This window comes from Dreissena polymorpha, chromosome 3, assembly GCF_020536995.1.
Source record: "Dreissena polymorpha isolate Duluth1 chromosome 3, UMN_Dpol_1.0, whole genome shotgun sequence".
Lineage (NCBI taxonomy): Eukaryota > Metazoa > Mollusca > Bivalvia > Myida > Dreissenidae > Dreissena > Dreissena polymorpha.
In genome coordinates this window covers 24,346,115-24,359,633 of record NC_068357.1, presented here as the reverse complement: position 1 = coordinate 24,359,633, position 13,519 = coordinate 24,346,115, and the positions used below count along the sequence as shown (strand labels likewise).

General features: G+C 33.7%; 1 protein-coding gene across 3 annotated transcripts in view; it reads right to left on the bottom strand.

Moving 5' to 3' along the window:
• LOC127873303 (serine/arginine-rich splicing factor 4-like) overlaps window positions 1-13,519 on the bottom strand; it is a 252,711-nt gene that overhangs the window by 27,541 nt on the left and 211,651 nt on the right. The window contains exons 1-6 of one of the 3 annotated variants that reach the window (XM_052417112.1): window positions 7,893-8,012; window positions 4,496-4,640; window positions 4,115-4,185; window positions 3,808-3,924; window positions 2,924-2,993; window positions 380-453 (exon numbers count right to left, since the gene is read on the bottom strand). In XM_052417112.1, the coding sequence (XP_052273072.1) occupies window positions 380-453; window positions 2,924-2,993; window positions 3,808-3,924; window positions 4,115-4,185; window positions 4,496-4,618 (455 nt within the window). In that variant the 5' untranslated portion in view covers window positions 4,619-4,640; window positions 7,893-8,012. Of the gene's footprint in view, window positions 1-379; window positions 454-2,923; window positions 2,994-3,807; window positions 3,925-4,114; window positions 4,186-4,495; window positions 4,662-7,892; window positions 8,013-13,519 lie in introns of those variants that run through there. The other 2 variants (XM_052417109.1, XM_052417110.1) reach the window with 2 other exon arrangements.

The window sequence follows — 13,519 nt, the reverse complement described above, 5'->3', positions numbered from 1 at the left end:
CAAGTTGTTATCTTCAATATTGGAAAAGTTAAATGTTGAAGTTTTCTGACAGATTCACAGACTGACTGACAGACGGACTGACAGTTCAACTGCTATATGCCAACCTACCGGGGGAATAAAAAGCAAGTTTCCTCCTAGACACTTCATTCCTCCAACAGAATTCAAACATGCCACTATAGGCTGACATGGATCTGCACCTGATATTTACACCAGTCCAGGCTTTTACCTGTTTTTGCCTATGTTATTATTTTCATGCTGCACTATCTCTGACTCTGGAAACATTAAAGATGTAAAGACGGATTTGATACTACAATAAAGCATTAAAATTGCCACTGTTCTCAGACCATGACATTTCTGGGACAACTATGTCAACACTTACCCTTCATTTTTCCTCTGCTTGTGAGCATCAGCATAGGTGACTTCCCCTGCTTGGCGCATGTAGTCCTTTAAATCCTGAAATACAATGCACATCTGACATAAGTCTCAACTCTAGAAGCATCAAGTCTACATTTTCAAAGCACAAAAATAAACCCTGGAAAACTGCCATCTTTATCCCTGTCAGACAATAAATGATGAAAGGAATGCTAAAAGATGTTATACAGAAACAGAATGATGCATTTTCTAAGAAAGTGAAAAATGATTGGATGAGAATCTGATTAAAGGATGAATAGAATGAAATGAAATGCAGCTTCGAGTGGAAATTTCAGTTGTGTTTCTTTCCTGCAGGTCTTGTAATTGATATCAATTGTGATGAGAGCGAAAAAAAAACATACCTTGTATTGTTATAATAATCAAGGATGTAATGAAACGATATCTGGTTGGCTTAAGAATTTTTTGTTTCAAATGAAGTACCTTAAAAGTACTGTAAGGCTGTTGTTGTCTTTAAGTTAAATAAAAGTACTTTGGCATTTGTGTGTGTCCAGCTATATAAAAGCTAATATCATAACACCATTTCGTTTATCAGTAGTGGGGCAATAGGGAAAAGCAAGTATAGCAATTAAATATCTGTAAGATAAATTGTGTGCCAAATCATGGAATGTGATGCTTAAATTTCAAGAAATCTTTATCATTGCAGTAGGACTTAAATTTAAGAAATAATCACATACGTTTAGCACCACATTGCATGATTTAACACTCTGAAAATAAAAAAATTAACATGATTGAATACATTTATAAGTATTAGCATCAGCATCTAAAAACAGACAAAGAATGATTCAGACATAATTGAAAACGTATCAATAAAAGAAATCAAGACATTTGATTACCTACACAGACACATGGGGGTAGCGACACCGGTCATCATCTAATAAGAAACAGCCCCATCAGAGCCCCAGTGTGAGTACCAACGTCTCATCAGCGTCCTACAGACCACATCACACAGAGAGACCAAGCATCAATCGTCATGACTACCAGAGCTCTCGTCAGTCGCCATAAGAAACCGCGGACTTACATCATCTTGTCAATATCTCATCTCATTGCTCTTAACCCAGTTCGATCATAAGTTCATCACATAGCATTAGAGCCTTCACTTTTTTATGGCTATCAATATTATTTTTTGGAGACAATTTTGGAGGCAATTGAGACAAAATACCTTATTCTACTCTAACAGACACTCTCTACATCCGCAGAATTCATTTTAATTATTGGGAGCCAAACAAGCTGTCTTGATTATAATTTTTATATGATGCTATATTTTCAAAATGTCTTGTTCAAAAATGTTTTGCCACTTATAATATTGACAATATAAACTTTAAAAAAGTGTTTTTTTAGAGATGTCCTTCTTAATTAAATATCAATTGGTTTCATATGAAATATTTAGTTTTATAATACTCTAGTGTTGTTTTTTCAACGCACGATTTTATGACATAAGTTTACATCATATTGGCTTATGCTCACAAATATTTACAAATTTCATTATGGTGATGAAAGTTAAATTTTATATAGCAGACAAATAGTAATGAATAATTTTTTTTAATTGGACGTGAAATGTATTTCTTGTGGTAAATACAATTAGAATCCTTGTTGATAATTATGAATTACTAAATTTATCTTGAGCGTCGAAATTGTGACCACATTTGGCAGTGGTACACCTGACCACACATCTAAGAATGGATGTGGCCACTGGTCTGGTAGTCAAAGCCTGAGACAGCTCTATCCCCTATTTGGGGCCCCATCACTTCAGACTGACAGCGTTAGCTCACCACGTCAGACTGACAGCTCTAGTACCCTCATCACTTCAGAATGACTCACGGACATCCAGACTTTACTACAGAGAGCAACAGAATATGTCAGTAATGCTCGCATCAAAGCGGTCGACGTATATAAAGCTTAACTAATACCTTCCCCCTATGCGTGTTGGTTTCACTTTATGTTGTTCATTAATACTTAAACTAAGCCCTTCATAGGTATACTAAAGAGACTAATTTCAAATGTGTTTGTCAGAAACACAATGCCCCCTTTCTGCACCACTTTGATTTATAAATATGTTTTTATCTTTTGGCAGGTACAGATAATTATCTCCATTTGAAGCTTATTACACCTTTGGATTTGTTTTTTTGACCTTTGACCTTGAAGGATGCCCTTGACCGTTCACCACTCAAAATGTGCAGCTCCATTTAGATACACATGCATGCCAAATATCAAGTTGCTATCTGAAGCGACAGAAGTTATGAGCATTTTCCAAAACCTAAACGCAAAACCCTAACGCAAAGTGTGATGGAAAGACAGACAGACAGACGGACGGTCTGATCACTGAATGACCACCTTTGGTGGCATAAAAATACAATTTAAGACATTTCAAAAAATTTCAAAAAGAACATTTTCTATTTTAGTATTACTCAATTAAGACCTGATTCGAAAAATAAACCTTTTTATGGTTCAAATTCGCGCAACAGGCCAATTTCACTATATTAACAGTATCTACCTGCCAACTAGCCCTGGAGGATAGGTTTTCCACAATTATACGATAATCTGTCCGAATAGGTGCTCCATACCTGCAATGATACAAACACAAAACATGCATGCAATTAATTAAAAATAACACTACGAAATGAGACTAGACTTTGAAATACAGTAATTCGTTAGCTGAAAAGGCCGTATCGGTACTACTTGAAATGTCAGCCTGAACCGGTCACACCATCCAGTGTGCGCATTTGCCAAATCAGCTAAATTCTCTAACATAAGAGCCCTCAAAATGTACCAATAACAGGCGAACTTGGGGGAATCGTTTGAATTCAATATTTTACACACCGCATGGCGCCAAGGCCGTCAGATCGTCTATTTCTGAATTACAGGAAGAGGAACATCACAGATTTATGCTTATTGTTATTTTGGTTTCTTAAAACATTATGGTATCACATACTTTCAGGACACGAACATTGGATGAAAAAAGATAACAGGATGTAAGTATTAAATACACCCATGAATAAGAAGCTTTAACTTTAATATTTAAGTATATCTATAGTATTTCCTTTACAACTGGTGACTGATGCTTCCATCATAAAACCAATATTTTAAACCTGTTAATAATGCGTTTAAATTTAACATCAATTTTCATTTAATGTTATGACTGATACTTTCTTTAGACAAGCATATTTTAAACTCTTATATATATAAACACTTGTACATGTCCAGAAAAAAGTTGAAAATATAACATACCATGTAAAACTAACAAGATAGAATCCTTCTCTCATTCTATAAAAGACATGTCAGTCAACAAGAGTTGCTTACAAACAGCTTTTCTAGAATATCATACAGAGACGAGCATTTGTGATCAACAGGAGTATTACAAACTGTTTGGATACTTACTTGTTTGGCCAGGATGGGTCCCTGCGCATGGACCGTCCCCCTCCATATCCCCCTCCATTACCACCCCGGTATCCACCAGCGTCCCTCCTTGTGCCACGGGCATGCTCAATCGACACCCTGCAGTGGACAGCCAGGTAAGCCAATTAATTAGCCCTTTCCTACCTTGGCCACAGAAAATTCTACCAGGCTTTTGTGATGTAAAGACAAATGTTGGATAAACTATAAATAAATCTGATTTTAAATAGCTTAGAGGTTTATTTGATACTATATTGTGCTTGATAAATGGAAATGAATCCTTTTGCCATACCTTTCACCACACAGTTCTTTTCCATTGAGCTCATACACTGCATCATCAGCATCTCTATCATCATCAAACTCCTGTCATTGGAACAAAGTAAAGATTACGTGGTTTAAAACAGTACTTGATATCTAGAATACATGTAGCTTAATATTTTCAGGATGTCGCCAATGAAGCATAAGTTAATTTACACTCACTGTGAAGCGAAGTACTTGGTATCTATTATAGCTTAACATTTTCAGGATGTTGCTTTCCACTCCTTCATGGAAATTGGTGCACCAGTTTTACATGATTAACAAACTGTTTAATGTAATAGACAGTCACAGTCTATAGAATTCAAACTTAAGCTTATTTATCTGTTCACACAAAATGATCTTTTAATTTTCTTACCACAAAGCAATAGCCATTCTTGAGCATGATGTCTCTGATTTTCCCATAACCTTTAAAGAACTTCTCCACATCACGTTCCCGCGCATTATTGGATACATGGCCAACATACACTCTGGTTCCCATTCTACAAATACTTTATTGATATCTGGAAGAGGTAAATTTTGCACTGAAACGGTTATGATATGGAATAAATTATGCTGACATCTAAAGGAAAATTGTATAGGGTGATGGACAATTCGTGCCACTACCAGTTTGTGCCACTGATATTTGTGTAGGGAGGCATTGGACGTTTCGTCCCACTGGTAATATATAGGCGGATAGGTGTGAATAATACCATATAGGTGTGAATCTTAACGGGAAACTTTCACACCTTTGATTGTCACCTCTGTGCAACGTAAAAACAGAATTGTTTTCTTTCAAGATTTATTTATTCAGGTTAAATGTTTTATTTGCATACTTTTTAAGCTATTTCAAGATACATAACACATAAAAAAATGTACTTCAGTTTAAGAGTGTACATGTTTCATATAATACATTTACAATATCGTGAGTGATTACATAAATATATTCTAACATTTTCATTAAATTGACAATATTTACAATACCAGGAACATAAAGAAACATCACAAGATATATTTCATTTTAAGATTTTTTTTACTTTTTTATATTATACATTAACCCATAAATATATTTAAAACTGTTTCTATACACAAGTACACAAACAGGGGTTTTTCAGCACTGTCTGCGCCTCCGGGAAACAGAGGCACTCCCAAAGCAAACGGACCCGATCCCAAACCGAAATTATAAAAAAAAATCCCAATTTCCAAAGAATTTCTTTTTTAAAGAATGAAGTGTCTTTGAAGTTAACTTTTTTTTGAAAGGTTGTCCAATTGCCCATAAGAGGACCAAGGGATGCTTTGGATTGTTATTATTTTTGACATTTTTGCGGCCCGCGAAGAAAGGCCTATGAAAATTCTAATTAATGACCTTGTTATGATTTTAATATCAGAGGGTTGGGATTTTTTTTCGCTTTTTTCATTTTTTCTCTCATTTAACATGATTTTATATATTTATTTGAATATACTATCCATGGTACATTACTTCCACCTGTGCTTTTCAACACAAACATCAGTGGCACGAACTGGTAATGGCACGAAACGTCCATAAACCATGTACATATTCTCGATTCAAAATCAGAAATATTGAGCAGGTTCTTTGAAACACCATCATTTACCCCCTACGAATAAAGATTGTACGTCACGACAATGTACAAAAACATAATAATCTTAAACGTTAAGGTTCATGGGAGGGATAAAATTCATTAAAACTTTGCTTTGGTTTTTCTTCATTCAATGTGGTACAATATGGTCAAACTATATATCATTTTAAAGGTAAAGACGGATAGAATAACATAAACACATTTATGACATACAATATTTTTTGCTTTATTCATATTTTTGTTTAAAACTAATACATTTTCACACTAATTTACAAAATCTCAATCTAAAGTTAGGAAGGATATGCACGACCGTAAGTTGAATAAATACAAAGCTATATACATATACAAGGTCAAGTTAGCAACATTTCACAGAAAATTATTGTCGGAAAACAAAAAATGAGTTATTATTGAACTGCATTTTTGGGATAATTTTCCTAAACAAAGTTCTAAAAATAACTAAACTGAACTACTTTTTAAAAATCCAGGTATGGTGGATAATAAAAGTCACCATTCTATTTCAAGGGCTTAATTATTTTGCTATAACCAAATGGAAAATTTTAAACCATCTCAAATTGAAAGAAATTGCAGACGACATATAAAATTGTAAATAAATATAAAGAAATAGGTTTGGCTGGGTAGAAATCATTGTGATAAAAGGAGATATTGGTCATCAATAACAAGATTTTATGAGTTTTGTGCAGACGACTCTAGAAAGCATAGTTTAACATAGAAATACACAGCTAGGTATCATGTTTTTTTCTTTCTTCCTTCCTGAACAACTACTGTCCTTGTACCGTTTTGAATAATGTGTTCCTTTTGGCAAACCGACTATTTTTATACATTTGTATATCGATTCCTTCCAGCCATTTTGAAAGCGTGGCACTCGCTGTGCTCCGTAGAAAAACGTGCATTACAAATCGGTCAAAATCATGTGAAGTAGTAAGAAAACGTGGTATGTGTATACACATACCTGAAAAAAACACATAATTTTTTTGACAGTTGGGTCGCGAATAGTAAAACAACTGTTAACATTAATCAGGAAGAGATCGCGCTTAAAAACAGAAATGATCACACAGAGATATAATCACTTACCCCATTTCAAATATTTTCCAGCTAAAAATTTCCCCCCACACGTCTTTTTTTAGTGTATTTGTATTGTTTTTATGGAGCAGAAGTGCATCTCACAGAATATCCATCCGACTTCCGTTGTTTTCACTTTCGTTATTAAAAACTCTGTTTAAAATAATTATTTTTACATTTATGTTGTTGAAGCGAATTATTATTATATATTATCAATAAAATAGTATGCCGTGATGAATTGAACGGAGTTTCGTATCGATCTTTCTGTCAGTCTGTAAGCGTACTAACTATTTTGTGCGCAATAATACAAGTGTATGTGATTCGACAGCAATTGTAAACATTGGTGAAATGCTTCTTACAAAGTTATTTTTCGGAGTGTTTATGAGGTCTGATCATGCAGTTTGCACACATCAACAGAAAGATAACAATTTAATGCATTTGTCATAGTCAACCGTTTGGAATGTCAATTAGGCGATGAGTGAGTTTTTAGCATGTTTCTTTCGATTTTATTAATTTAAAAATGGCTGCCCCCATCGTCCTGAAATGACATGTGTTCGAGTTTTGATATTTCTAGATATGTATTTTTTTTTACTATTTAAGCGTAACTTGCCCTCATCAATGTCGATATTATTAACTAGTTATATAATTTTCCGCTGAAATACGTTGAATAAACATCATTCAGATTTTTGAAAATAATGTCTATTTTTGTGTTAAAATCGCTTTGTATTTTTATTGATTATGTCGATGGTATGAGACGTTGCTGCACAAAATTGGTAGCAGTTTGAAGGAAAACCATCCTTTTAAGAAAATATATATTTTTTTTCAATCTGGCACTCTTCGTTTAGTCAAAGTTTAGTTCAATGCTAGGGGTCCCACATTTTTCAAACGGAAGCCTCTACATGAACCTTAAAGCAAATAACACGTGAACCTCAAAACAAAAGTAAGCGTGTTCGAATGCGAAAACCTTCACCAAATAAATTAACGTGAAGGTGTATGAAACTTTCTCCATAATAACAATGCATTAAACAGTTGTTGGTAAAATGTACGCATCAATGGTATATAGTATTAATATGTATTCGTTAAATTTGGACCATTTACCTTAAAAGTTGTGTCTCTCTTTCTTTATGATTTCAAGATGGCGTCCGATTCACGCAATTAGGTGTATCGGTCCGGTAGCAGTGATTTCAGCCCAAGCTTTATCGGCCCAGTTAAAAAAAATCGGGTATGCTATACAACGAAGCTCGTGTGCAAATAAAATCGAGGAGTCCGCAATCGATGTATGAATGACAATTTAGTTAGAATGTTTTGTAGATTCATGTATAAAAAAAATAGTTGTATAGAAATATAGAAAACTATTTTTTCTGCTAAAATGTGAATTACAGTGTTAGTGGGGAAAAACAAATATGAATATTATATACTGTGCTTATTTTCTTTTTTACGATGTGTTACTTTAATTTACATGTTTAACAGTTGTATTTTCTAATTTAATACTATAGTCTTAAAAAATTCCTCAATAGTAATTGCCTATAATGTTTGCACTTTTTTTAATAATTAATTTCAATCAGATGAGCTTGAACAGATTATAATAGTTAGATGGCTATGTGTCAAGTTAATAGATGTTTGTATTATTTATGACACGTATTATAAAAAAGTCATCATAGAGTTGGAAACTTTTGGTATCTAATAATTTTTCTATATACTGGTAGAGTTTAGGACATGAGATTACGAACTGTGTTATCCAATAAATAACGTCTACTTTCAAGCTCAATACATATATTAAAACTTGCCATACAGTCAAGGCAAATACAACATACAAGCACTAATATTTACAAATATTATTTAGTGATGAAAAACTACATGATTATTGAACGTGGCTATGTATAAGTTATGGTTTATCTTGAGAACTTCTTTATAAAACGACTTTTAAACTATGAATTTTAACCTGTTCACTTTCCAAACAACATTTTACATTCGTAGTTTTAGGGTCGTTAGAACTAACACTCTTTGAACAATACATAATTTATTGGAAATGATTAAAACTTTGTATACAAAACTAAATAAAACCACCAAGTTAACTATTTAAAACATATACAATAAATAAAACAATAATAAAAAACAACTACGTACGATGATGGCAGTGTCTTGTGTTTTTAATATTTCGAGATTTTAGACACATTCACAAAGTATTCGTGCATTTGCATCCAAAATCGTGCTAAGCAAATTGTTTGTTTTCATTCATACTAAATTGCACTGTTATCTGACAAGTAATGTAATATTAATTTGGAGCACAATAATGCAGAACATATCAGTATGAGACGACCAAAACATTTCAAAGACATACTTTAAAGTAGCAATATGTATGCTCTTTCTTATTGTAATGATATTAATGTTTTACTGTGATTTAAAGATCCTTTAAAAGAATGTTTGATCATCTCATTACGCCATATACACTCTTATCAAACCAACACAATATTAAAATATAATGGTGTTATAACGGATGGAAAGAAAGTTTAAAGAACAATCATTTGCTATGGTGTTCATCCGTATTTGATTCATCATCTTATTACGCCATATACACTCATTTAAAACTAACACACTATTTAAATATAATGGTGTTATAACGCTGTCACGGATGGAAAGAAACGTTAAAGAACATGTGGCAATTATTTGCTTTGGTGTTCATCCGCATAACGTTTTGACACAATTCTTAGGGATGCAAGGTGAATGACGACTGGCGGAACCGTTTAACTGGTCGTGTAGACAATCTTTATACTCAACTATACGAAATTAGTATGGATGGTGAAATGAGCTTTATAATGTAACTGACTACCTAATATGGCGGTTATGATTTACGCACGCACGCACGCACGCACGCACGCACGCACGCACGCACGCACGCACGCACACACACACACACACACACACACACACACACACACACACACACACACACACACACACACACACACACACTCATAATAAATGGATTACCGAAATTATTTTATTTAATTCAGAAAATGATACATGTATAACTTATTATCTGTGTAGCACTACTTTTCGTAATAAAGGTTGATAAATGTCGAATACGCAATAATAAATATGAATTATATCACGTTTATATTTAAAATATAAATTTTCGGTACGCTGGTTGCGTAGCTTAACGAAATCTCCGTTTTAAATCGCTATTTTGTCAGAAATAAGTGATTTTAGTTAATATTTTCATAAAACGCATCGATAAATGCCATCGTTGTCGTGTTATTTAAAACTGGTATCACCAGTACATGTGGTAATTTGGTGGACGTCGGTAACCACTCGAGCGTCTAATGCTCAAAGATTATTTTTGTAGTCATGTCTGACCAAAAACCCCATCATAAAATGTGAATGTATGGCAAAAAGTGACCAAACTGATATGTTTGTTTGTACTTACAATTATAATGCTTGAAAAATGTGCTAATAGCGATGTTTTATATTATAAATATTACTTTTCTATGTAATATCACGAGGGATTTCGTTACCCGCTAGGCGTCAGATAGCTTGAATTACTGAACAAAAATCCCAGTTATAAAACACTATTTCGTATCAAACACGTTGAAACATTTTTGTGTTAATGTTTTAGGACATAACATCGGTAAATACTATAATAAAAGTGTTACTTATTACTAATACAAAAATTACAAGTAGTATCGCGGAGGTTGCGGAACACGCACAGGCGTTAATTGGAGTTCATAACTTACCAAAATACCCGTTATGTTGCTAGCCATAATTAAAATCTAATAGTATTTGCATTTGATTAATAGATAAATTACAAAAAAGTTGTGACAAAACCCGGTTACCAGTGAAGGGGGTGAACAACTCAATCAAAATCATGGGTAATATCGCGTCATATAGACGCCACTTTGGCGTTAGCTTGTCATGGTTTTCTAACCGCAAGGCCGTGTTATTAATTGGGCGGAGAGATCGTCTTCCATTCGAGTTGTAAATTAAGTCGGTAATTCCACGCAGTTATTTTATTAGTTTTCAATAATATTTCATATTTAAAAGTTTTTAGCTAAATTTCCGATCAGTAGAGCATATTCCTGTCCAATAACTGAAATAGCTGGCTTACAACTGCAATAGCCGGCGGCGATTTCTGAAACAGAATTAAACGCTTCAAAATGCGTATGATCACACTTAACTTTTTGCTTTATCGGTCGCAGCGACAATGACGCTAGTCCCGCCATAACGACTTAGCATTTCGTAGGGATGAGATAATAAACGCGTGGAAGTAACTCAAAATACGTGTTGTTTAACGCATGTTTAAAATGACTGATTAAGTAGGGGCTTACATAATTTTGGATGACATTAAGGGGACATATTTGCGGTTTTAAATGCTTTTCAAACCTTTTGTATTCTTATTGGTATGGTATGGCATTGCTGCGAGTTAGTTATCTCGTTCAATAAGTTATTCGGTCGTCTCAACAAGTTCGCTTTGTTGTTTCGACGACTATAGGAACGCCTTTTGTTCAAATACTTGGCCCATCATCCAAACCATTCTTGCGTTTTCTCCACTTGCCCTATACCCTTTGAAGGATTTTCATGAAACTTGCATCAAACGTAAAGGTCATTGAGACATTGCAGAAGGTTCGTGTCCGTCATATCTGTTCACGGTAATACTTGAAGGTAAATTTGTAGTCTACATTCTAATGTCTAATCCATTCCTATGCCATATTAAGCACATCCATGGAAGTTCAAATGTCAAATATTAAGTTCATAGACAATATTCAGAGTCTGTCTGCTACATTAATTAAAGGAACTTCATGATTTTTAATATTATTTGGATTTCCACAATTTACTGAGTCAATTATGCTGACTATATCAATTTTAATAGATGTGTTTTTTCAGAAACACAATGCCCCCTACTGTGCCGCTTTGATTTTGTTTTTTTAACCATTGACCTTGAAGGATGACCTTGACCTGTTACCACTCAAAATGTGCAGCTCCATGAGATACACATGCATGCCAAATATCAAGTTGCTATCTGAAGGGACATATAAGTTATGAGCACTTTTCGAAACCTAAACACAAAGTGTGACGGAAGGACGAACCACCGTCCGATCACTATATGCCTTCCTTCGGGGCATAAAAAATCACAGGGGAGCAGTCTATTTGGATGCCTCGTCGAGGATAAATCTAAACAAGTATGAAATGTTGAGCATAAAAACAATGTATCACTTGCCAGATATGACACGATTCAATCATTACCGTAAATAAAGTAACTTCATTATTTTCTGTAATTGAGTTGAACACACCTATTCGACGTTGTTAGTTATTTAAACAAGAGGCCCCAAAGGGCCCTGGGTCGCTCACCTGAGAGACTTAGATGGAAAGAAACAAAGATTAAAACCCTTCAGCAAATATTGCAAATTATTAGTATGACAAGACTGACTTAAAAAATAAGGTGTTCCAAACTATTCACAATAGACCTATATAGAAAATTACCCCACCCACCCTGGCGGCCATGTTTTTAATACCCAGATGTTTTTTAATATATATATAAGGAAACATATAGAGAAAACTGCCCCATCCCCTGGCGGCAATGTTTTTTCACTGATCACAACCATTATCAAACTCATCCGACATATCAATAAAACCAATGTTTTGACCAAGTTTCATGATGATTGTCCAACAAATGTGACTTTTAGAGTGTTCACACTCTTTTTCAGTATATAAATAAAAGGAAAATGACCCCCCCCCCCCCCGCTGGCGGTCATGTTACTAGATGGATCAAAACCATTTTTAATTAATCCGTCGTATCCAGGAAACAAGGGTTGTTAACGTTGTTTTGTGAAAAAAAGGTTTGCTGTTTCGGCAGATATATACATATATGCGTTATCAGTAGTTTTGTGTGTGTGTGTGTTTAAATTTTTTTAAATAGACATTTGTTACCTGTTGCGACAAAGCTATTATTTTGGATAAAAGTAATATAAGGACAGTAATTTAATAATGAGCAAAAGAAAATGGAAGTACATTTTTCAACAAATTGTTGTCCAAATTTGAGATCATGAGATAAGCATCTCAGCATCTTATAGGGGATGACTGTTTTCAATGTGTTTAGCAAGAACACTTTTAGATACTGAAAACAACCGTATTTGTTTGAGAGATTGTGTTTTATAAAATAGTTTTTGCATAAATAAATAAAATATGTTGAATTGTTATCATATATCAAAGTCAGTTATAAAAAAGTAAATGAGTATGAGAATATGTACAGCTACTAGAAATTCAATATTGATCTTTTATAGTACAAAACATCACTTGATCTTTCTTATAGTTATATATGTGTGCAAATATAGAAGCAAACACACACAATTTAAGACATTTGAAAATGTATCATATTAAAACAACTATCTAACTATTTGTAATTTAAATGCACAAAAAAATCTGCAGCATAAATACATTATTTTTGCAAAAACAAATGCAAATGAAATTTTCTTTAAACAGTTGTTTGTGCTTCTTAAAAGATGTGATAAGTTGTTGTTGTTTTACTACCAAATTGTTCACATTTTTGACAAAGTGTTTTTAAACAACTAGGAACAATTTTAGGACTCGCCTTGCATTGATATTTCCAATTGAAACAACAATAAAACCTGCTAAAATCACAAATCTTTCATAATCACACACAAACTACTGACTAACTGAAAATTGTAGGGGTAAAACATTTCAAGTTGTAATGTCTTATCTATCTTATG